The sequence below is a fragment of the Nycticebus coucang genome, chromosome 2 (assembly GCF_027406575.1).
Source record: "Nycticebus coucang isolate mNycCou1 chromosome 2, mNycCou1.pri, whole genome shotgun sequence".
NCBI classification, from domain to species: domain Eukaryota; kingdom Metazoa; phylum Chordata; class Mammalia; order Primates; family Lorisidae; genus Nycticebus; species Nycticebus coucang.
The window spans coordinates 165,673,176-165,698,691 of NC_069781.1; the positions used below are offsets into that span (position 1 = coordinate 165,673,176).

The following is a 25,516-nucleotide window of genomic DNA, read 5'->3' on the forward strand; positions in this document are numbered from 1 at the left end:
TGTTTGCATTTCTTAAAGTCCCTGTTGTAGTTGTGTCCCAACCAGGAGGTGTGCCATGTACCTTTACATTGTGCCCATTTGGTGGGAGCACACTGATTGCCCTCCTCCCAACTTGAATTGAATTTTTCTCCTGGGTGGGCGTGTCTTAGGTCATTTACTGGCTTCATGTTAGTATTGAGTACATTGGATACTTGCTTTTCCATTCTTGTGATACTTGATTAAGAAGAATGTGTTTCAACTCCACCCAGGTTAATACAAAAGATATAAACTCTCCATCTTTTTTTAAGGCTGAATAGCATTCCATAATATACATATACCACAGTTTATTAATATGTTCATGGGTTGATGGGCATTTAGATTGTTTGCACATCTTGGTGAGTGTAAATTGAGCTGTGATAAATAATCTATTGCAAATGTCCTTATGATAAAATGATTTTTTTCCTTCTGGGTTGATGCCTAGTATTTTGTTTCAATTTGGGAAGTAAGGATAGTGAAGGGGCTAAAGGACTTAATAAGTTGTTTGTAATAATAGGCTTGTGTTCTTCAAAACGGCTCTTCAAAAATTGCATTGTTCTCTGATTTTCTGCAGTGAGCAAATTACTCCCTCTCTTTCCCTCAGAATAGTACCTGGCACAGAGCCATCAGCAATCCTCATATGCCAGGCCATTTAAGTGGTTTTGAAGCCACTTATAAGCAATTCCTAGGGCAGTTGAAAAAAAGTTCAAATTCAAGTAGGTAGGTTGGAAAAAAAGGGGGGGGAAGCATAATGGAACAACTTGCACAGGGGTATGCTAAGGGTTTTTGATTTCCAGATATATGACAACTTTTAAGAGAAAACATGGAATTATTTAGTAAGAAGCATCCTTAAAAGCATGCACTAAGATATGTTCTCATTCTTCTCTGACCCAGATATGCAGGGCCTATCTCAATTTTCCTCTAAGAGGTGTTGGAGAGGCACAGTTACTGAGCTGCACTGCAACTTGTTGGGTTAGTGCTAGTGCAGACGAAATAAGCAGCATCTTGTCCAGACAGTAGGATTAATATGGAGCATGGTCAATGGCCATTCCCAGTCATAATACTTAGTTCTTGCAGGTTAATAAAAGTTGTTCCAAAACTATAGAGTAAACTACCTGACATCAGCCACAGAAATGATTTCTGTGGTTTGGAGAAAAATTAGGAAAGAAAGGTAATGATTTTTGGTGGTACTTTAATGGTTTCTAAGAAAAAGTATAATATTTAAAGTTCTTATAGCAGCTCTTCTGTTTTTTTAAACAGAAGACCCTCAGAAAATAGAGATGTGAAGGCAAAGGAAGGAGTCTACAGTTCAGAGACTTTTCGATTTGCTGCAAATCAAAAAATTTGCTTTTTTTTTTTTTTTGTAGAGACAGAGTCTCACTGTACAGCCCTCGGGTAGAGTGCCGTGGCGTCACACGGCTCACAGCAACCTCTAACTCTTGGGCTTACGCGATTCTCTTGCCTCAGCCTCCCGAGCAGCTGGGACTACAGGCGCCCACCACAACACCCGGCTATTTTTTTGTTGCCGTTTTGGCCGGGGCTGGGTTTGAACCCGCCACCCTCGGCATATGGGGCCGGCGCCCTACTCACTGAGCTACAGGCGCCACCAAAATTTGCTTTTTTATTTGTCTACTCAATGGGCATAATGAGGAATAATATATATATTTTTTCATCATCAACAATCTTTATTTTTTTTTTTTTTTTTACTTTTTTTTTATTTTATTTTTTATTTATTTATTTTTTTTTTTGGCCGGGGCTGGGTTTGAACCCGCCACCTCTGGCATATGGGACCGGCGCCCTACCCCTTGAGCCACAGGCGCTGCCCCATCAACAATCTTTATTACCAAACTCACTACAGGGTTAATTCTTTAACCCCACTAACAACATCTCTGACAAGATCAGGCATGGAGGTAACAGACCCAATAAAGCTGTCTCTTAAAATTGAGAGAATTGAAAACATATACATCTGTGTATTTTTTTTTTTTTTTTGAGACAGAGCCTCAAGCTGTCGCCCTGGGTAGAGTGCTGTAGTGTCACAGCTCACAGCAATCTCCAGCTCCTGGGCTCAAGTGATTCTCCTGCCTCCGCCACCCAAGTAGCTGGGACTACAGGCGCCCGCCACAATACCTGACCATTTTTTGGTTGCAGCCGGCATTGTTGTTTGGCGGGCCAGGCTGGACTCGAACCCGCCAGGTCAGGTGTATGTGGCTGACACCCTAGCCGTTTGAGCCACAGGCGCCAAGCCTACATCTGTGTATTTTTTAAAGTAGATTTTTTCCAGTGATATAGAAAAATCATCCCAACGTGATTTCAGACCATAAAAAATAGCATTTGGTAGTTCAGGCTACCTTAAAAACCCCAACTTAGGATAACCCTAGGAGAAACTCACCCCCTCTAATAAAAAAAAAAAAAAGACCCCTTTCTCCTCTTTATTGTTCAATTTTCATTGCTTATTCCTCGAAATGCCCAAAGAATAACAGGATAAATAACATCCAGCTCATTTCTCTTAGCCCCAATCACCAAGGATTATTCCTCCAGAATCTCCACTTCTATTGAAAGCAAGGAATTGATCTCTAATTTCTTGGCGGGATATCTGGAAACCTGCAAATCATCCTCACGCTTCCTTCAAGGAGAGCCCTCAGGACTTCTCAAGGGGGCAGTATACGTGGCTGGGCCTGGAATGCCTGCTGGGCTGGGTACCCAGGGGCTCTTGTAAGCCAAAATAAAATACCCCCAACACTTATAACTGAACGTTTAATCTACCAGGTGAAAACAAGTAGCTGTAGCCACAAAGTATTTGCTGCACCAAAAAGATGCATATCTCCCCTCGTTAGCCTAAAGGGAGGTGAGAGCCAAGTATCTAACCTCATAGTACACACACTTGAGACTGAAGCCATAGCACAGAGGAAGACATTTGGTCCAGAAGGAGTGTCTGCTGCATCTGGGTGGATGAAGCTGCCACTTCTGGGCAGCCTGGTTCATGTTTTCACCCTTATGCAGAGTTTTTAAGAAGAGGGAAATTTTCAATTTGACTACCTGACAAATTCTTCACCCGCAGCTTCTCAGAAACTGCCAACAAAGACAGACCACCCTTCATTTGAGGATCATAGCTCTCTCCACTCAGTGGGCTTCTTGCCAGACCTCTGCAGCAGCTCATTGGTCTTAGAGAAGTGTCGGCATCCAGAGAAGCCTGTGTACGCTGACAAGGGGGAGGACTGAGCACTGTGTAGTACATGGTGCCACTATCTATGGCACTGCCCTTCTAGGCGTAAGAGCCACAGAGCAGGAAAATGAGGCCATTCAAGTTCTGACTTAGCCAGGACACAACTGCATCCGTAAATTCCTCCCAGCTTCTCTCCTTATGAGAACTGGCTTGATGAAGCACACAGTGAGGACATCGTTGAGGAGGACAACACTTTGCTTGGCTCACCCAGATAAATCTCCATCGCCAGGATGAGCAAAACCACATCTGTCTGTAGACAGCTCTTTACAATTTTTTTCCAAACTGGGTGGAGGTAGAACAGGTCTTTGCACACTAAAGCAGAGTCCATGAGCTTGACTGGGCCACAATATGGATCCTGCCCCCAGTAGAACAACCTTCACGTTCTCTTATATCACACACTTGGGTTCACGCTAAAACCTTGTGTGGGAGTGGATAAACAGTGCGATGTTTTCTTTCTTTTCCAACAAAACTCACTAGCTTTGTAAGATAAGGTTTCCCCAACTCTCTGCTGAGGTTCTTCCAGCTATCACAAAGCCCACAGCCATGTTGGGGGCTATGAGTCCAAGCAGGGTCTTGTTCTGGATGCGGACCAGCTGCTCCAGCCTCAGCCCCGAGGAGGGCGGCGTGCCAGCCTCCTCCTGCCCAGCCTGGGCCTTCCAGGCAGGGCTGGCCACCGCATCTCTGCTTTCCTCGGCCAAGGCTGCCTTGCTGGTCCCCAAGCTGCCAGCTTCCAGCTGCAGGCACGTTGTTTTCTGGCAGGGCTTGGGGAGAATGAGTAGAGCATCTTCTGCTCAATCATCCCAGGGCCAAGGAGGGAGCCAGTGTGCACTGCCCCAGGACCCACCACGTTTACCAGAAGTAAGATTCTTAATGGATCTTTTATATTTTTAAATCTCAGACATGACATAGGAAATCCTAAAATTTTCAGTTTTCTCACTTTAAAATTCAACACCCAAACCAAGAAGCAGCTTAAGCAATAATTTTAAGAGACAAGGGTACCCCCTCAGTGGATAGTAAATCCCATCCTGGGTCCTAAGTGGCTGCTGGTATAGATAAGGCAGAGTTAGGATAAAATCCTTTATTAAGAACATGCAATTCCAGTGTATTGTTTATTACTTTCACTCACTCATCACAACTGCCCAGTAAGTATCAACTCAGCAGCCAATATATAAAATGACACAACACTTAGTGATTTAAAGCCTACATTATTGATCACCACCTCTCCTGGGAAAAAAAGAGCATCTTACCTGGAGCAAAGGCATCAGCTGCAAACCCAGTGCTTGCTCATAGAGCAAGTTCAGTTCCGCACAACTGGAGAAAGAGAGTTTGGAGGTGTAGAGGTAATAGTGCACGTGCCTAAATGTGGAACCATCTCTGTCAATGAATAGCCTCTGGCTTTCTGAAGAGGTTAAGGCTGAAGCCTCTTTCCACAGCAGAGAATCTGGGAACTGAGCAAGTTTGCTTCTGGGAACTGAGAAATGCCAGCCCCCAACATTGAAATGAAACAGGTCCTCTGCTGATTCATGAAGTGTGCCAGACTCCTCCTAAAGAGAGAATGAAAAGAAAGCTATGCATGAAAAAGATATAAAAAAATCCAGATTGGAAAGGAAGAAATAAAACTATTTGTCGATAATATGATCTTACATATAGAAAACCCTAAGGAATTCACTAAAACATTATTAGAAATGAATCCAACAAGGTCGAAGCATGCAGAGCAATATTTTAAAAAACAATTGATCAGCTGTATTTTTATATATTAACAATGAACAATCCGAAAATCAAATTTAGAAAACAATTCTAAGTGAACACCCCATTTCTAGAGACTACAAAAAAATTTAGCCAGGTATGGTGGCTCACACCCATATTCCCAGCTACTTGGGAGGCTGAGGTGAGAGGACTGCTTTTTGCAATGAGTTTGAGACTCGCCTGAGTGATTTTTTTTTTTTTTTTGAGACAGAGCTTCATGCTGTTGCCCTGGGTAGAGTGCGATGGCATCACAGCTCACAGTAACCTCCAATTCCTGGGCTAAGTGATTCTCCTGCCTCAGCCTCCCAAGTACCTGGGACTACAGGTGCCCACCACAACGCCCGTCTATTTTTTGGTTGCAGCCATCATTGTTGTTTGGTGGGCCCTGGCTGGATTTGAGCCATAGGCCCCGAGACGTCGCCTGAATGATTTTAATGAGATACACCCTCCTGTCTCTTACAAAAAAAAAAAAAGAAAGAAAGAAAAGAAAAAGAAATAGAAATAGAAAAAACATTACATTTACAATAGCATCAAAAAGAGAAAAAAGTAGGAATAGAAGATGTGTATTCTGAAAACATTAAGACATTGTTGAAAGAATTTTAAAAAGACCTAATTAAGTGGGAAGATATCTCATATTCATGGATCTAAAGATTTAGTATCACTAAGTGGCAGTCCTCCCCCAACTGATCTGCAGATTCAACATAACTCCTGTGAAAATCCCAAGTGACTTTTTTTAAAAATTGACCAGCCGATGCTAAAATTCATATGGAAATACAAGGGACCTAGAACAGTCAAAACAATCTTGAAGTCTGAGAACAAAGTTTGAGGATTCACACTTCCTACTTTGAAAACTTACTACAAAGCTAATGTAATCAAAACAGTGGCATAAGGATAGACATAAGGACAAGTGGAATAGAATTAAGAGTCTAGAAATAAATAGTTATATTTATATACAACTGAATTTTGACAAGGGATCCAAGACAATTCAATGGACAAAGAATAGCCTTTACAAAAATGGTGCTGGGACACTGCACATCATATACTCTATATACACTGCACATCCAATAATAATTAAATTGAACCTGTACCCCATACCATTACAGAAAAGTTAACTCCAAGTGGATCACAGACCTAAAAATAAGAACTAAAACCATAAAACCTTTAGAAGAAAAGAGAAAATCTTCATGACCTCAGTGTAGACAAAACTTTTTTTTTTTTGGTTAGGGCTAGGTTTGAACCTGCCACCTCTGGCATATGGGACCGGTGCCCTACTCCTTAAGCCACAGGCGCTGCCCAACAAAACTTTCTTAGCTATGGCACTAAAAGCATAAGTGACTAAATAAATAAATAAATAAAATTGCATCAAAATTTAAAACTTTTAGATCCAGCTCCCTGGCTGGGCTTAAGCGATTCTCTTGCCTCAGCCTCCCAAGTAGCTGGGACTACAGGCATCTGCCACAATGCCTGGCTATTTTTTTGTTGTAGTTGTCATTGTTGACCCCAAGAGTTGGAGGTTGCTGTGAGCCATGACTCTATAGCACTCTACAGGGGGTGACAAAGTGAGACTGTCTCAAAAAAAAAGACAATACATTGTTGACAAAGAAGTCAGAACCCTCATACACTGCTGGTAGAGGTGTAAAATGGTACAGCCATTTTGGAAGACAATTTGGCAGTTCCTGAAAATGTTAAATATGGAATTACTCTATGACCCAGCAATTCCACTGTGTTATGTGATTCCGTCTGCAGGCAATGTGTAGAATAGGCAAATTTATAGAGACAGAAAATTGATTAGTTGGCTCAGCACTCATAGCTCAGTGGTTAGGACGCCAGCCACAGACACTGGGGCTGGCGGGTTCAAACCTGGCCCAGGCCTGCTAAACAACAATGAAAACTACAACAAAAAAATAGCTGGGTATTGTGGTGGGAACCTGTAGTCCTAGCTACTTGGAAGACTGAGGCAAGAGAATCACTTAAGCCCAAGAGTTGGAGGTTTCTGTGAGCTGTGACACATGGCAGTCTGCCGAGGGTGACATAGTGAGACTCTGTCTCAAAAAAATAAATAAATAAAAAAGAAAAGAAAAGGGAAATAAGTGGTTGCCTAGGAATGGGGATCATCAGGAGGACATAGAGGGTGACTATTAATGGATATAGGTTTCTTTGGGGATGATAAAATGTTCTAAAATTGATTGTAGTTATAGTTATGCAACTCTGCAAACATACTAAACACTACTCTTGTAAAAAAATATTTAAAAGAATACTAAATAGTATATAAAATTTTACATAAAAAAGAATCATAAAACAATATTGAATTCTAGGATTAAAAAATTATGCATGCTAAAGTGATTGAGGTGCAATGTACTGATATCTATAACTTATTTTCAAATGAATCAAAAATTAGATGGATTTATGGATAAAGAAATGGCTAGATGGACATGTAATAAATATGGAAAAATGTTAATTACAGAATGTAGGTGGTAGGTATATGGTGCTCACTGTACAATTCTTTAAACCTTTCTGAATGTTTAAAAATTTGCAAAAAATGGTGGGGGGAAAGTGTTAAAAAGTGGTTTGCTCAAGAGAGGAAAGGCCCTCTTCTCCAACAAAAACCTGAATTTCCTATTTTGACAGCTGAGGAAGGAAAATAAATGCATCTCCTACAGCAGGCCTAGTCTAAATATTCAGATTTAAAGAAGAGCATTTACATACACCACATTTAAGACTAGAAGAATTAAAAGGAGCATGGAGAAAGATTACAAATTGTAATCTTACTGACTTACTGAAGCAGAGCTGGAAAAGCTAATCTAATGAGGTAACCTAAGATTTTGAGTCCTGGCCCTTCTTAACGTGACTAAGGGTGAACACCACAAACTGTGAGTAACCGAGGGTCCAGAAAGCATGAATACACATTTGATTTTTTTTTTTTTTTGAGACAGAGCCTCAAGCTGTTGCCCTGGGTAGAGTGCTGTGGCATCACAGCTCACAGCAACCTCCAACTCCTGGGGTCAAGCGAGTCTCCTGCCTCTGCATCCCAAGTAGCTGGGACTAGAGGCACCCGCCACAACGCCCGGCTATTTATTATTTTTTTTATTGTTTTTTTTTTTTTTTTGGTTGCAGCCGTCATTGTTTGGCGGGCTGGGGCTGGATTCGACCCCGCCAGCTCAGGTGTGGCTGGCGCCTTAGCCGCCTGAGCCACAGGCACCGAGCCTGAGTTTATTTTCTGTTCTCCTTAAAAGTGACTCCACAGTTGAGAGAGCTCAGGGGAGTTGCTCAGAGTGTGCAGATTTTGGTTGCCAAAGAACACCTGCTCCTTGAAGATGAGCCCCAGTTCTAGTCTCAGTTCCTCTTTTCTTATTAAGGGGAAGGTCTTGGCTCAAGAGTGGGCTCTCAAGACGTGTCTGGTGAGGTGAGGGCAGGGGTTAAGGATGTGGCTGTGCTTTCCCAGAGACTTTTGTCTCAAAGGCTGCTCCGGGGCTGGTTAGTGCAGAACTATCCCACCCTGGGAACAGCCCTCAGTCACAGGCAAGCTTGGGAACCTATGGTAATTGAAAGGCAAAAGGCTTCTTGCCAGACTGACGGCAGGAAATGGGGTAGCCCTAAAATAGACGTACCCACTTCATCCCAAAGAGCATTTCTCTTTTCCCCGTTGATCCCTCTCTCCCAAGGGCTCTTTCCTGATCAATTTCTAGAACTAGAACCACCTCAAACTCAAAATACAGGACCCCAACTTCTAGGGGCCAAGATTCTCAACCTTTCGGATCTGGAGCTTCACATCACGCCACAGAAATCTGCCCCTTCCCCCAATCGTTCAGATCTGGAGCTCCCCAACACAAACGCACACACACCCTGATCTTCGATTCTCGCCTTGCCCCAGAGTCAGCATCCCCCAGTGCTGTGATATGAAGACTTTCACCCCATAAAAGAGGCATATCCCCACTCTTCAGACCTCGAGTCCCCCAAATTTCTGGGCTGGAATCCTTCATCCCTTAAGGCATGGCATTCTTCCAACTCCTCGGAGCTAGCCTCGCAAATCCTTCAAAGCTGGGCTCCCTCTGTTGTCCCCAATGCTCCACAACCAGATCCCCAACACAGTAGCCCTAATCGATCACAACGCGCCCCCTTTGACTCTAGTACTCTTGGCGCCCCCACCAGGGCGGGATTCATACCATGGTGGCGGCTCGGGCGGCAGGCAGGAGGCGCGTGACCGGGCCAATAACGGCCCCCGGGGGCGCGGCGGCCGCGGGGGCCGGGGCGGGGCCGGGGGCGGGGCCTTGTGGGCGGGGCGAAGCCTGGTGGGCCGGGTGGCCGCGCGGGCGGCGGCAGGTGAGCGGCGGGCGGGGATGGCGGAGCAGTGGGATCTGGACGAGGAGGGCCTCCGCCGCCTGGGGGCGCTGAGCTTGGAGCAGCCGGGTAGGCCAGGCCGGAGGACCTGAGCGGGGAACTGAGGGTCAGAAGCTGAAGGGAGAAAACTGAGGGGAGAGGCAGGGGAACCGCGAAGGAGCGGTGCCTGACTTTGAGGAGGGGTAAATTGAGGCAGAAGGGTTACTCTGACGTGAAGGTGAAGGAACTGAAGTAACAGGGGAGTCTGGGGCAGAAGGCGAGGAATTGAGGGAGTGAAGTAGAGGAGAGAGAAAAAAGATTAACAGGAGACCCTTGAGATAGGTGACAGAACTGTACAGAGTAAAGAAAATTCTGAACTAGTGGGAGGAAACAGCCCCAAGAGGGCAATCATCTGTGGGAGAAGGAAGTGGTGGAGGGGCAGTGATGGTGGGAGGTGCTGTTAAGCAGGCACGAAAAGGTTGATTTTGGTAGTTTCTCCAACTTCCTACCCAGAAGGGCTTTTCCTAGTTGAGGCGAAATGAGGAAGGATGCTCCTTCATCAGCCCCTTCCATCCCGGTCTCCACTTCAAGAACTTGACCATTTCTTTGTTCCATCTGGTTGTGTAGTTTCCTTTTCAAAGAGCCTCAGAAAGGGGCCTGAAAGGAATAGCAGCTGATCTCTCAAGCGCTTATGGTGCCCCAGTCTTAGCAAAACTGGCCAGGTGACTGCTGACCCCTCTTGGACCTGGGGTCTAACCCGCACAGCTGGCTTGCTGAGTGCCTGGGGAGTAAAAAATTTGAAAAAATCACCAGCATTCCTAATTCACCTTTTGCCCTCCCTAAATTAACTATATGCAATATCATTATTGCCAGACTCTGTGATAAGTGCTTTATCTGCATTATTTAATCCCCATAACTTCATAGTAAAAAGTTGCTTTTTTTGAGACAGAGTCTCAAGCTGTCGCCCTGGGTAGAGTGCGGTGGCATCACAGCTCACAGCAACCTCAAACTCTTGGGCTTAATCAATTCTCTTGCCTCAGCCTCCCAAGTAGCTGGAACCACAGGCGCCCGCCACAGTGCCCGGCTGTTTTTTGGTTGCAGTTGCATTGATGTTTAGTGGGCCCAGGCTGGATTTGAATCGCCAGCTCCGGTGTCGTGGCTGGCGCCCTAGCCGCTTGAGCTACAGGCGCCCAAGTCGAAAGGTGCTTTTCTTGCTTCTGATACTTTTCATTTGTGGTCTGTGAAATGACTTGGTTTTATTAGTAATTTTATTTAAAAATTATTTATCAAAATAATTATCAAAATTAGTACATGCTAATAACAAACATTACATGAGTGAATAAAAAGGGTACTAATCTTTCCTTCTTCATGGAAATTCATTTTCTCCTCTTCCCACCTCTTGGCAACTACTGATCAGCTTTCTGTTTCTATGGATTTGCCTCTTCTGGATATTTCATATAAATGGAACCACATAACATGTGGCCTTTTCTGTCTGGCATCTTTGACTTAGCCTGATGTATTCAAGGTTCATCCATGTTTTCACATGTATCAATACTTCATTCCTTTTTCTAATAGTAGTAGACTTTTTTGGAGCACTTTTAGGTTTACAGAAAAATTGAGCATAATACAGAGATTTACCATATACCCTTCCTCCCTTTGCACCTCTCCTTCACCCCCCAGTTCCCTTTATTATGGATATTTTGCATTATTGTGGTACATGCTTACAATTTATGAACCATTATTGACATATTATTATTAACTAAGGTCTGTAATTTACACCAGGGATCATTCTTTTTTTTTTAATCTAAAAATTTCTAATTTTAAAAAATTTTTGTGGGCGGCGCCGGTCCCATATGCCGTAGGTGGCAGGTTCAAACCCAGCCCTGGCAAAAAAAAAAAAAAAAACCCACAAAAAAAAATTTTTTTTCTATGGACAGAGTCTCACTGTTGCCCAGGCTGGTCTCAAATTCCTGGTCTCAAATCCCTGGCCTCAAGCCATCATCCCACCTTGGCCTCTCAAAGTGCTGGCATTACAATTGTGAGCCACCACATTGGGCTGGGCCTCACTCTGTGTTGTACAGTTTTATGGGTTTTGACAAATACATATGTCATATGACCACCATTATAATATTGAACAGAATAGTTTCAAAAATTATTGAAACCAGTCCCCTAAAAATTCCCTGTGTCTCATCTATTTAGCCCTTCCTTACCCCCAAACCAGATATCAATTTGTTGGTATCTGATGACCACTGATGTTTTCACTGTTGCCTTTTTCATGATGTCATATAGTTGGAATCATATAGTATGTAATTTTTCAGACTGACTTCCTTCACTCAGCAATATGTATTTAAGGCTCCTCAACATCTTTCCATGGCTTGATAGCTTATTTCTTTCCTTTTCTTCTCCTCCTTCTCCTTCTTTCTTCCCCTTCTCCGCCGCTTCCTCTTTCCTCTCCTCCTCCTCCTTTTCTTTCTTTTTTTTTTTTTGGTTCTTGGCCAAGGCTAGGTTTGAACCCGCCACCTGTTTGAACCTGCCACCTCCGGCATATGGGACCCGCGCCCTACTCCTTGAGCCACAGGCACCACCCTTCTTTTTTTCTTTTTTTTTAAGTTTTTGGCCGGGCTGGGTTTGAACCCACCACCTCTGGCATATGGGGCCAGCGCCCTACTCCTTTGAGCCACAGGCACCTCCTGTCCTCCTCCTTTTTTTGTGACAGAGTCTTGCTCCGTCACCTGGGCCAGAGTGCAGTGGTGTCATCACAGCCAGCTCAATGCAACCTCAAACTCCTAGGCTCAAGTGATTCTCCTGCCTCAGCCTCCCAAGTAGCTGAGACTACAGGTGCACACCACTATGCATGGCTAATTTTTCTTTTTTCTTTCTTTCTTTTTTTTTTGGAGACAAGGTCTTACTCTTGCTCAGAATGGTCTCAAATTCCTATTCCCAAGCGATACTCCCTCTGTTGCCTCCCAGAGTGCTAGGATTATAGGAGTGAGCGCCCATGCCCTACCTACCTCATTCTTTATTGCCGAATAATATTCCCCTCTGTGGATGTGCCATAGTTTGTTTATCCATTTACCTATTGAAAAACGACTTGGTTGCTTCCAGGTTTTGACTGTAATGAATAAAGCCACAGTAAACATCCACGTGCAGGTTTTTGTGTGGACATAAAGTTTCAACTCACCTGATTTACTAGATCATCTGGTAAAGCTGTGTTTTAAATTGTGGTGTAAGAAATTGTCATGTCTTGTAGGACAGATGCACCATTTTGCATTCCATCAGCAATGAATGAGAGTTCCTGTTGTCCCACATCCTCACCAACATTTGGCATAGTCAAAATTTTGAATTTGGCTGTTCTAATAAATGTGTAGTTTTGATTCCTTGAATTTGTAGTTTCCTAATGATTGATGGTGTTGAGCATTTTTTTCATGTTTGTTTGCTATCTTATCTTCTTTGGTGAAGTTAGGTCCTTGCCCATTTTTTAATTGGGTTGTTTCTTTATTATTGTTTAGGTTTAAGAATTCTTTGTATTTGTACCCTCAATGAATCCCCAACAATCAAAAAAAATAATTATTTGTTTGTCTTAGATACCAGTCCTTCGCCAGATAATGTGTTCTGTAATATTTTCTCCTACTCTGTAGTTTGTTTCTTGATTTTCCTTACAGTGTCTTTTGTAGAGCAGAACCTGTAAGCTTTAATGAAGTCCTACTTGTCAAGTTTTTCATTCATGGGTGATGATTTTGGTGTTGTATTAAAAATTCATCGTTAAGGGGCAGCACCTATGTCTCAACGGAGTGGGGCATTGGCCCCATATGCCAGAGATGGCGGGTTCAAACCCAGCCCCAGCCAAAAAACTGCAAAAATAAAATAAAATGAGAGCTATATGTATCGCTTCCACTTAAAAAAAAAATTCATCGTTAATCCAAAGTCACCTAGACTTTCTCTTGTATTATCTTCCAGAAGTTTTATAATTATAATTTGGGAGGACTGCAGGTGCATACCACCACGCCTAGCTAATGTTTCTATTTTTTTTTTTTTTGAGACAGAGTCTCACTATGTCACCCTCGGTAGAGTGCTGTGACATCATAGCTCACAGCAACCTCAAACTCTTAGGCTTAAGCAATTCTGTTGCCTCAGCCTCCCAAGTAGCTGGGACAACAGGCACCTGCCACAACACTCGACTATTTTGTTGTTGTTGTTGTTGTTGTTGCAATTGTCACTGTTGTTTAGCTGCGCCCGGCCGGGTTCAAACCTGCCAGCCTTGGTGTATGTGGCTGGCATTGTAACAGCTGCGCTATGGGCGCTGAGCCTAATGTTTCTATTTTTTTTAGTAGGAAGTCTCACTTTGGTCAGGCTGGTCTTCAACTACTGACCTCAAGCGATCCTCCCACCACAGCATCCCAGAGTGCTAGGATTATAGATGTGAACCACTGCACAGAGCTAGAAGCTTTATAATTTTATGTTTTACATTTAGGTTGATGATCTATTTTGAGTTTTTTTTTGTGTGTGTGAAAGCTTTAAGGTTTGTCTAAGTCTGTGGTTTGGTTTGGTTTTGGCATATGGCTGTCCAGTTTTTCTTGCAAAATTTGTTTAAAGATTTTTCTTCTCCTTTTAATTACTTTTGTTGCTTTGACTATGTTTGTATGGATCTATTCCTGGGCTCTCTATTCTGTTCCATTCAGCTTTTTGTCTTTTTTACCCTCAACACACTATCTTGATTAATACAGTTTTGTAGTATAATTTGAAGTCAAGTAGTATCAGTTCTCTGACTTCACTTTTTTCCAATGTTGTGTTGGCTGCTATGGGTCTTTTGCCTTTCTGTATACTATACACTTTAGAATCAGTTTGTTGATATCTATGAGATAACTTATGGGGACATTATTTCTTTTTATGCTAAGTAATATTCTATTTTGTGGATATACCACATTTTCAAAATATATTCATCTGTTAATGGACATTTGGGTTGTTTCAATCTATTGGATATTGTCATATAAGTACCATGCGCTAACCGATTGCACAACTGGAGCTCCCATCTATCGGATATTGTGACTAATGCTGCTATGAACCATTGTGTATGAATTTTTGTTTAAACACTGTTTTTAGTTTCTTTTGGCTACATACCTAGGAACAGATTACTGAGTCACAGGGTAATTCTATATTTTATCGAGGAACTGACAAACTCTTTTCCATAGTGGATACGCCAATTTACATTCCCTACAGTGACATATGAGGATTCTGATTTCTTTACATCCTCACCAATGCTAACAATTTTCCATTGTTTTAAAATTATTATTATTATTCTTTCTTTCTGTTTTTTTTAATTGCAGTTTGGCCGGGGCTGGGTTTGAACCCGCCACCCTTGGCACATGGGGCCGGCGCCCTACTCACTGAGCCACAGGCGCCGCCCATTATTATTTTTCTTTTTTGAGACAGAGTCTCAAGCTGTCACCCTGGATAGAGTGCTGTGGCATCATAGCTCACAGCAACCTCCAACTCAGGCTCAAGCAATCCTCTTGCCTCAGTTTTTCTATTTTTAGTAGAGATGGAGTCTCACTTTTTTGCTCAGGCTGGTCTTGAACTCCGTAGCTCAAGCAATCCACGGCCTAAATTATTATTATTATAAGTATCCTAGTGAGTGTGAAGTGGTTTGCCATTTGCATATCTCTAACAACTAATAATGTTAAACATCTTTTCCTAAGTTGTTTTGTCATTTGTATAACTTCTTTGGGGAAATATCTATTCAAATCCTTTGTGTATTTTTTTTTTTTAGTTAGGGTTCTTTTGTTATTTTTGGATTATAGAAGTTCTTTATATATTTTGGATATTAGTTCCTTACCCGATATATGATTTTCATTTTGACAAAAATACATTTACCCATGTAACCAGCCCTCTTGTAAGGTATAAAATATTTTTATCATCCTGGGATATTCTCTCGTATTTTTTCTAATCAATTCCCCACCTCTAGATTCAACTATTGTTCCAATTTCTACTTCTATAGATTTGTTTTGCCTGTTCTTGAATTTTACATAACTAGAATCATACAATATACACTATTCTCTGTCTGGCTTCTTTTTCTCAATATAACGCCTGTGTATCAGTTCTTTATTCTTTCATATTACTAAGGAATATTCCATTGTATGACTTTATTCCATTTAATTTCCTTTTATTCTAGAAAAGTTTTCCCTTTTTAGACAGTCAATTTAGCAGTAGGGGGTTGAACATCAACTTTAGTGACACTAATCTTAATAAGCTTTGATAACCCACTACCACCAGACCAGCCAAAAGTATTCCTTTTTTAAAAAAAGGCATTCTCCATGATTTAAAAAAATTATGGGCCAGGCACAGTGGCTCACACCTGTAATCCCAACACTGTGGGAGGCCGAGGTGGGTGGATCACCTGAGCTCACAGGTTGGAGACCAGCCTGAGCCAGAGTGAGACCCTGTGGGCATGGTGGCGGGTGCCTGTAGTCCCAGCTACTTGGGAGGCTAAGGCAAGAGAATCGCTTGAGCCCAAGAGTTTAAGGTTGCTGTGAGCTATGACACCATGGCACTCTACCAAGGGTGACAAATTGAAACTCTGTCTCAAAACATATATATATATATATATGGTAAGATATATATAACATAAAATTTACCATTTTAACTTTTTTTTTTTTTTTTTGAGAAAGGGTCTTGCTCTGTCAGCTGGGCTAGAGTATAGTGGTGTCATCATAGATCATTACACAACCTCAAACTCCTGAGGTCAAGGGATCGTCCTGCCTCAGCCTCTGGAGTAGCTGGGACAATAGGCACCCACCACAATGCCCAGATAATTTTTCTATTTTTAGTAGAGACAGGGTCTTGCTCTTGCTCAGGCTGGTCTGAAACTCCTGAGCTAGTAGAGACAGCTCTTGCCCTTGCTCAGGCTGGTCTCAAACCCCTCCCACCTGGGCTCCCAGAGTGCTAGGATTACAGGCATGAGTTATCATCCCTGGCCTGTCTCTTCTGTTTTCAAAGCCTTTTTTTTTTTTTTTTCCTTTCCAATAATTTTTTTTCTGATTTTTTCTAATTCAAATTTATATTTTTTAGCAATTCTCAAATTTCTTACAAAATCTCTTTACACTTTTAAAGACTGTTGAGGGCCTCAAAGAGCTTTTGTTAATGTGGACAATAATACTAATATTTACCATACAGAAATTAAAACTAAGAAAAATTTTAAATATTTATTAATATATTTACAGATTACTATAATTATATGTTAACATAAAAAGTATTTTATGAAAAATCAGCATATTTCCAAAAAAATAAACATCATTGATTTATATTCTTGCCAGTCTCTTTAATGTCTGGTTTGAAAGAAGACATCTGAATTTTCATATCTGCTTCTATATTAAATCTGTTAAGTTGTTTTACTTATGGGCGGCGCCTGTGGCTCAAGGAGTAGGGCACAGTCCCACATGCCGGAGGTGACGGGTTCAAAACCAGCCCTGGCCAAAAATCACAAAAATAAATAAATAAATAAAATAAAAAAATAAGTTGTTTTACTTGAAATATATAAAAATCATCTGGTCTCATGCAGCTATGTAGCTCAAAAAGGGAGGAATATTTCAATAGCCTTTCAGAGAATCATGGATACTCTTCTTTGATAAGACATGAAAACTGGGCAAGTAGTAGTTTCTTAAAATTCAGTTGTATGTGGAATCTGAAATCACATCAATGAACTTTTTGTACTCTGTTACAATGAAATTCATTGATATATCTTGCATTTGACTGGACCTTTTGCCAATGCACGATTTTGTAACATCATGCATCAGTCATTTGAAAAATATCGACTCATTAAGTTATGTATATCTTCCAAATATTGACAAAACTCTTTATATAAATCATGTTTTTTAATATCACTACCAATGTCCTTTGAAAAATGTATAAATGTTAGGAACTTGTCAACTTTTTGTAGGCAAATAGAAGTTTTTCAAAATTCTAATTTCTGTTTGGAAGCCAAAATGTTGTAATTGATAACATTTCAGTTTATGAGTTGTGTTTCTGCAGTAACAGGCGCACTTATTTTCAAGAAAATGTCTGTCAAATATTTGAGTCTAAATAACCATGATTGGTCAGGCTTTTGTACCCCTCCACATAAAAATGGTATTCCATGAAAAAGTGGCAAGTACAGGGTGGCACCTGTGGCTCAAAGGAGTAAGGCTCCAGCCCTATATATCGGAAGTGGTGGATTCAAACCCAGCCCCAGCCAAAAAAAATAAATAAATAAAAGTGGCTAGTACAGCTGGAAACTCAATCACACGTTTTCCCTCAAGGCATCCACTATACCTTACTATGTAGCAGAAGTACTTTTTGCATATTTTCCATTAAGTCACACACTATTAAAAAGACATGTTCAAGGGTGAAAATTTAATAAAAATGAATCATTGTTACTGCTTTATCAAGGGCACTTTTAAGTAAAACTGGCTTAAAAAAAAATCTGCAAATGTACAGTGGTGAAGAATGCAATGATTACTAGTGAAATTTGATGCCGCTGCTAGAGTTATCCTTGAGACACCAGTAGTTTTTGCTTTTGTACCATAAGAGTAAATGTCAACACAATAAAAAAGGCCATTACTGTCTCTACCAAGGATGACAAAGTGACTCTGCCTCTAAAAACAACAACAACAACAACAACAACAAAAAAAAAACAGTTTTAACTTTGTGGACCTGGTATATGTCTTGGGGACGTCCAAGGGTCTAGGGATCACTCTTTGAGAACTGCTACATTGCTATATCTTTTAGCTTGTTTTGAGATACAGTTTTCATTTGTTTTGTGAAAGTATATTTCTGGAGTGCTTTCGCTTTTAGGAGTATTATTCTCCTTTTTCTTTTTTTCTTATAATAACCTCAGTGTAAGTTTTGTCTGTAATTTTTTTGTGGCTTTTAAAGTGCAGTGAGTTTTCCTATACTCTTAGGTAGAAAGGTGGGCCAGAATAGCTTTTCTAGTCTCAAGATTTTGGAGCTCTTTCTTCTGTTGTGTTCACAAAACACTGTAAAGTATGACATGCTTCCTGAGATCTGCCATCTGTTTCCCTCCCCAACCTGCATCTGGACCTTCTTTTTCCTTTGGAGCTATTGTCCCTGCTCCGTTCACTGTAGATTCTATTCCCACTAGTTTATCCTGGTGTGGGTCTTGTCTTGAAATGGATCTTTGGTTTATGACTTTTTAGCATTGATGAGACCCAGAATGTCATAATACTTTAAGACTTTATTTCATTGCAGTCCTCTGGTGCTCATTTGCAAGTTGGATCCTTAAGATCCTCCAGTGGGTTCCTCTGGCAATTTTGAGATCCTCCTCTTTTTAGTGCTATTAGAAGTTTAGATGACTTTCCTCTCTTTCTCCCCTTATATGCACAGAAACACAGCATTCTTCAAAATGTAGTTACACATACCAAAAAATCATATTTTTCCCTCATTGTCTCACACTTGAGTCATAGGTGACTCTACAAGTCTACTTTATTTTATTTTTTCTTTCTTTTTGTTACTTTTTTTTTATTAAGTCATTTGTACATAGATCATAAATACATTTATGCCATTATGGGATTCGATGCGTTGATTATTTGTACAAATTGGAGTGCTTACATCCTACTAATCAACATAGCCTTCACCTCATTTACCCAATTACAGCAATAAGATTTTTGTGTTCTACACCTGATAGATCCAATTTGTACTTGCAATGTGCTCCATAGGTGTGGTCCCCCTACTAACCCTCCCTCTATCAACCCACCCGCTCCCCTCTCCCTCCCCTTCCCTCATTCATCCTAGGCTAAAGTTGTGTTTCATTTTTCTTTTTTTTTTTTTTGTAGAGACAGAGTCTCACTTTCTGGCCCTCGGTAGAGTGCCGTGGCCTCACACAGCTCACAGCAACCTCCAACTCCTGGGCTTAAGCGATTCTCTTGCCTCAGCCTCCCGAGCAGTGTTTCATTTTTCATATGCAAGTGTGAGTGATTATAAATTGGTTTCACAGTAGTACTGAGTACATTGGATATTTTTTTTCCTACTTTATTTTTTTAATGACTCCATAACAGCAAATAACACTTACATGGCATTCACCTTGTGCCAGGCACTGTTCTCAGTTTTTTATATATGTTAATTCCTTCCTTATATCGCCTTATGAGTTAAGTACTGTTTTTATCCCTATTATACAGATGAGGAATCTAATGTACAGAGAGTTTAAGTGACTTGTACAAGGTCACAGACCTAGTAATTGTTCTTTGTCTCAATGTACTATTATTTGGGCTGTCTAGTTCTAACTTTCTTCTGATGAACCTTTAATAGTTTTATTTTTCTTTATTTATTTAAAAAATTATTTTGTATTTTTACCTTGCAGCTTCAGTTCAAAAGGTAATTTTTAAAGAATATCTTAAATCCTTTTTGAAACTGACATCCTTGTGCTATACATTATATATCCTGGAAAATTTTGGTTAATATTATCTATAGGGCTAAATCCCAGCATCAGTGTTGCTGAATTTCTTTTACTTTTCTTTTTTGCTTAAGATGGGGTCTTGCTCTGCTACCCAGGCTGGCGTGTAGTGGTGTGATCATAGCTCACAGCAACCTCGAATTTCTGCCTTAGCCTCCTAAGTATCTAGGACTACAGGCATATACACCATGCCTGACTAACTTAAATTTTTTGTAGTGTTGGCCAGGTGTGGTGGTTCATGACTGTAATCCTAGCACTCTGGGAGGTGTGCTAGGTTGATAGAGTGAGACTGTCTCAAAAAAAAAAAAAAAAGAAAGAAAGAAAGAGAAGGAAGGGAGGGAGAGAGGGAGGGAGGGAAGGAAGGAAGAGAAAGAAAAAAATAATTTTTTTTTGTAGAGACAAGGTTTTGCTATGTTGTCCAGGTTGATCTTGAACTCTTGACTTCAGTGATCCTTCTTTTTTTTGAGACAGAGTCTCACTTTGTCACCCACAGTAGAGTGCTATGGCGTCATAGCTCACAGCAACCTTAAACTCTTAGGTTCAAGTGATTCTCTTGCTTCAGCCTCCCCAGTAGCTTACACAATGCCCAACTATTTTTAGAGATGAAGTCTCGCTCTGGCTCAGGCTGGTCTCAAACTTGTGAGCTCAGGCAATCTATTTTCCTTGGCCTCCCAAGGGCTAGGATTACAGGTGTGAGTCACTGCACCCGGCTCTTATCCTCCCTTCCCTTCTTAGCCTCCCAAAGTTCTGGGAATACAGGTCAAAACCCCCACACCAAGCCTAAATTCCTTTTTAAATTTTGTTTTGAGACCTTTTGGAGACTTTTACTACATTCTTCAGGGTAATTAGAAAAACCCAAGAGCTCTGTAACCGTAAGGTTTGGTGTCACTGTCTTAGAACATGATGATGCTTTTAAAAAGAGAATCTCATGAGTCTTGGATGTAGACCTTTCCCAGTTGGGATATGGGAGGAAGGAAGGCCTACTTTCACTCACTATGCTGTTTTTCCAAGCAGAGATCATAATATAACTATTGATGATCTCTTTACAGAACTGGTGGAGTCTCTTTCATTACAGGGATCTTATGCTGGAAAAATCCATTCCATTGGTGATGCCTTCAAAAACTTTAAAAATCTCCGATCCTTAGATCTATCAAGGAATTTGATCACTAGCCTGAAGGTAAGTTCTATATTCTGTGACCAGCCAGGTCCACTGAATTTATTTTGGGGGGAAGAGATAAGAGTTAAATAATGTTAGCCCAGGGCAGTGGTTCTCAATCTGTTCTCAACCTCTTTGTAACAATGAAAATACATCACAGCATTAGGAAGGTTGAGAACCACTGGCCTAGAGAATATAGGGTTTTCCTTTAAAATGCTTCCCAACTAAATTGCATTATTCACTATAAAATTCTTTCACTTCTGCTCTATGTTTAAAATTATTTATTACAAAATATGAAGGAAAATTCCTTTTATAATCAGGGAAAACCATATTAAGTTATCACTGTATACAACAATAGCATACATTTAATATGTATAAAAAATGAGGAACACTTGTAAAAGTACAGATTCTTAGTCCCTATTCTCAGAATAGATCCAGTTGAGTAGGTTCAAGGTGAGTTCATGATATACTCAGGGAATTGTGATGATGGTGGTACTTGGAGCACACATGGAGAAACACTAGCTTGTGTTGTTATGATGAATTTACTCCTAGAAGGAGGAGGAAAGGGTGGTGTTGATAAACAAGAACAATTTTCAGGTCAGGGGATGGTAAAGCGGAGGGCAGAACAGGAAAGCAGGAGGGAGCAGGCGTGAGCTGATTGCATGTGACTTAGCAAACACATACAAAGAGCTCTGCAAGCATAAATGGGCACAACCAAAGGAAGTTCTGTTTTCTTTGTGGTAGACCCCCAAATGGTGCTTCTTCCACATGTTCCCATTTTCCCTTCCTATATACCTATCTAGGCAAGACTAAAAGTACCAAAGACTTAACAGGTGGTATCTAGGATTAGTTGACAATCTCCCAGATTATTCTGCCAGTTTTGCACTTCTTTTTTTTTTTTTCTGATCAAGCTCGGAAGAGTTTATTTTTTTGGTTGCTGATTTTTTTTTTGTAGAGACAGAGTCTCACTTTATGGCCCTCAGTAGAGTGCCGTGGCCTCACACAGCTCACAGCAACCTCCAACTCCAGGGCTTAAGCGGTTCTCTTGCCTCAGCCTCCCGAGTAGCTGGGACTACAGGCGCCCGCTGCAACGCCTGGCTATTTTTTGGTTGCAGTTTGGCCGGGGCCGGGTTTGAACCCGCCACCCTCAGGTATATGGGGCCGGCGCCTCAGTTTTGCACTTCTTAAGAGATCCTTGTCCAACAACACCGTCCAGACCCAATTTTGAGGTTTAGCTAAGGGTCCTAAAAGAAGAAGCCTAAGCAAGATCAAATTTCCAAACTAGGATTCTAAAACCAGCAACTCCAGGCCAGCATGGTGGCTCATGCCTGTAATTCCAGCACTCTGGGAGGTCTACTGGGCAGATTGCTTGAGTTTAGGAGTTTAAAAACAGCCTGACCAAGAGTGAGACCCTGTCTCTACTAAAAATAGAAAAACTACTCGGTGGCTCACACCTGTAATCCTAGCACTCTGGGAGGCCAGGGCAGGTTGATTGCTTAAGCTCAGGAGTTCAAGACCAGCTTGAGCAAGAGCAAGACCCCATCTCTAAAAATAGCTGGGAGTTGTGATGGGTGCCTGTAATCCCAGCTACTTGGGAGGCTGAGGCAAAAGAATCACTTGAGCCCAAGAGGTGGAGGTTGCTATGAGCTATGATGCCACAGCACTCTACCAAGGGTGGCAAAGTGAGACTCTGTCTGAAAATAAATAAATAAATAAATAAATAAATAAAAATAAGAAAACTAGCGGGGCGTAGTGGTGCACACCTGTAGTCCCAGGACGGTGACTCATGTGGCTCCTCCCAGGTACTCAGTAGGCTGAGGCAAGACGATTGTGAACTGTGATGCCATGGCACTCTACCCAGGGCAACAACTTGAGACCCTGTCTCAAAAAGAAAAAGAAAAAGAAATAAAATAAATAAAACCAGCAACTCCAGGTTGAACTAGGTCTTTAGACTATTTTGTAGCAGCCATTTATATTTGACCAATCAGTTTCAGAAAGTACTAGTTCATAGTTACTTAGGCCTCCTCTTTTCATTTGCATATTTATTCCTTTTCAGGCTAAAAAATTAAATGAATATTGTTGTAATTTGTTTTTGTATTTACTTTCTTTCTAGTTCTGTAAATTGGGCAAAAAAACTACTGTGCAGATAAATCAAATTAACGTATGTAGGCCGGGTGCAGGGGCTTAAGCCTGTAATCCCAGCCTTTGGGAGGTCAAGGTGGGTGGGATTGCCTGAGCTCACAGGTTCAAGACCAGCCTGAGCCAGAGTGAGACCCCTGTCTCTAAAAAAATAGCTGGGTGCTGTGGCAGGAGCCTGTAGTCCCAGCTACTTGGGAGGCTGAGGCAAGAGAATCGCTTAAGAGCAAGAGTTTGAAATTGCTGTGAGCTATGACGACACAGCACTCTACTGAGGGCAACAAAGTGAGACTCTGTCTCAAAACAAAAAAAATTAAGATGTAATCAAAATAACATAGGAGTATGTACGTATAGGAATCACTCTGTAAATGTTAGCGTTCTATATATATTTTTTGCATGTATGATTTATATCTGCATATATTTATCTCTATCAGCTCTGAATCACTTTGCTTAATTTTTCCTTGGAGAAAATGTTTTGTGATTGTTTTTAGTGTAAATTCGGGAAATACATGAATTCATGACAGCTGGGAAAAATGAGAGGCTAGAACCCGTTTGCTTGATCTTTACAATGAAAGACACCAAAAGATTACTTGAGCTGGCCATTAGATAAATTAAAGACTGTCCTAATGGTGTACAGCCCTGAGAGTGGGGCCACAGGCACTGATAACTATTCCTGAGTCATTAACAATGTAGAGGTTGACCAGGAGCAGCAGTTTACACCTGTAATCCCAGTGCTTTGGGAATCCAGGAGGGTGGCTTGAGGCCAGGAGTTTGAGACCAGCCTAGGCAACACAGTCTCTGCAAAACATAAAAAAAAAATATATATATATATATATATACACAGAGAGAGAGAGAGAGAGATGAGCATGGTGATGAGCTGTTGTCCCAGTTGCTTGGGAGGCTGAGACAGGAGGACCACTGAGCCCAGGAATTGGAGGTTGCATCAGTGATGCTACTGCTCTCTAACCTGGGCAACAAAGCGAGACCCTGTGGTTAAAAAAAAAATGTGTGGTTATACATAAGCATATATGTTTTTAAATTGTCCTAAAAGTTAGTGTTGAGCCAAAGCAAACTAGCTAAATATATGAGAGGTAACTAAATTTTTTCTTTTTTCTTACTAAATTTTTTCAATAGCAGGTTTCATCAGGGGAGGAAAATTGAGGCTTTTCCTCTCAAGTTTCCTAGTCCTGATTGTACTGTTGCCAGTTAAGTACAGGGGTGGAGTTGCTAAGTCCGCAGAAAGAGAACTGAACAAAGAGGAACATTTCAACCAAGGAAAATTGACTGATTGCATGGGGAGTTTGCATGGTGGTAGTAACTCTGAAGAGGGAAACAAAGACAGGTGAGGTTCTAGTCTGGTCCAAGAGAGAGGTCTTGAGATAGCATGGTTTTTTTTTCCCACGTAGTCCTTTGACACTGTAAGTGAAGCATTGAGATATAGAGACACACTATCACACACACAAAAACCCACTTTTGTTCTTTTTTTTTTTTAATCATGCCCTCCACCCCCAAACCAGCTCTTCTGCCTTCCTCCCTTCCTTTTGTAAATTGAGATCAGAAGAGTGGTTGTGGGATGGTGCCTTGGCTCAACGGAGTAGGGCGCTGGCCCCATCTGCTGGAGGTGGTAGGTTCAAACCCAGCCCCGGCCAAAAAAAAAAAGAAGAGTGGTTGTAACCAGGGTGAGAGATACTAAAGTGCCTTGGTCTGGCTACCACTGGAAAAGATTGGATTAGATCAGGAGAATGATTAGGGAGCTAAGAGATGCTGAGAACTGACTGATATTTAGATGTCATATTTTGTAAAGCAGGAAATGTGTTATATATTTTATATATATTTAATCTATCTATTTAATACATAGAACACCCAGTGCCTATGGTTTTGTTCTCAAGCAACTAAATGTCAGTTCCAACCCTACCTTTCTCATGGGTACCTTGGGTAACATGTTTAAGGATGAAAAGTAAAAAGTATATTTCCATCTTTATCTGTGAGGTTCCTACTCCTTACCGACATACAGTTTCATAATGTGTTTTTTTTTTCCTTGCAGGGCATCCAGTATTTATGCTCCCTCCAAGACCTGAATTTATATTATAACAACATTCCTTCATTAGTGGAAGTGTCCCGTCTACAGCCTTTACCCTTCCTCAAAGAACTAGATTTGAGACTTAATCCTGTTGTAAGGAAAGATACAGATTATAGACTCTTTGCTGTATACACGCTACAAACTCTGGAGAAACTGGGTGAGACCCTCCTCCTCTGTTCCTTTCCCCAGAATCTTACTTTACATCAGCTGCCTCTTAACCTTTTGGATGTTGGCCCAGAGTATGCACTGGCAGGATGTATTTGTTTATTAGTCAATATTTATGTAGCTCTTTTGGTTGGCAGGATGTATGACGAGTCCTTTGATTGTTCATTGAATGACAATCTATGATTTTATCAGTTACTTCCAGCTTTAGTTTTTCTTCAGTTGATGGTTTCGCCACGA

At 41.2% G+C, this 25,516-nt stretch overlaps 2 protein-coding genes and 1 pseudogene across 2 annotated transcripts in view; 1 reads left to right on the plus strand and 2 right to left on the minus strand.

The window, feature by feature from the left end:
* The window catches only part of KCTD19 (potassium channel tetramerization domain containing 19), a 35,425-nt gene extending 26,812 nt beyond the window's left edge, over positions 1–8,613 (minus strand). Inside the window, exons 1-2 of the mRNA XM_053554125.1 lie at positions 8,593–8,613; positions 4,486–4,782 (exon numbers count right to left, since the gene is read on the minus strand). Coding sequence (XP_053410100.1) covers positions 4,486–4,782; positions 8,593–8,613 — 318 coding nt within the window. The remainder of the gene's footprint in view (positions 1–4,485; positions 4,783–8,592) is intronic.
* On the minus strand, positions 3,120–4,037 carry LOC128595264 (uracil-DNA glycosylase-like; annotated as a pseudogene).
* A 690-nt stretch (positions 8,614–9,303) lies between the features above and the next one.
* The window catches only part of LRRC36 (leucine rich repeat containing 36), a 51,303-nt gene continuing 35,090 nt past the window's right edge, over positions 9,304–25,516 (plus strand). Inside the window, exons 1-3 of the mRNA XM_053603924.1 lie at positions 9,304–9,391; positions 20,792–20,919; positions 25,079–25,271. Coding sequence (XP_053459899.1) covers positions 9,322–9,391; positions 20,792–20,919; positions 25,079–25,271 — 391 coding nt within the window. The 5' untranslated portion in view covers positions 9,304–9,321. The remainder of the gene's footprint in view (positions 9,392–20,791; positions 20,920–25,078; positions 25,272–25,516) is intronic.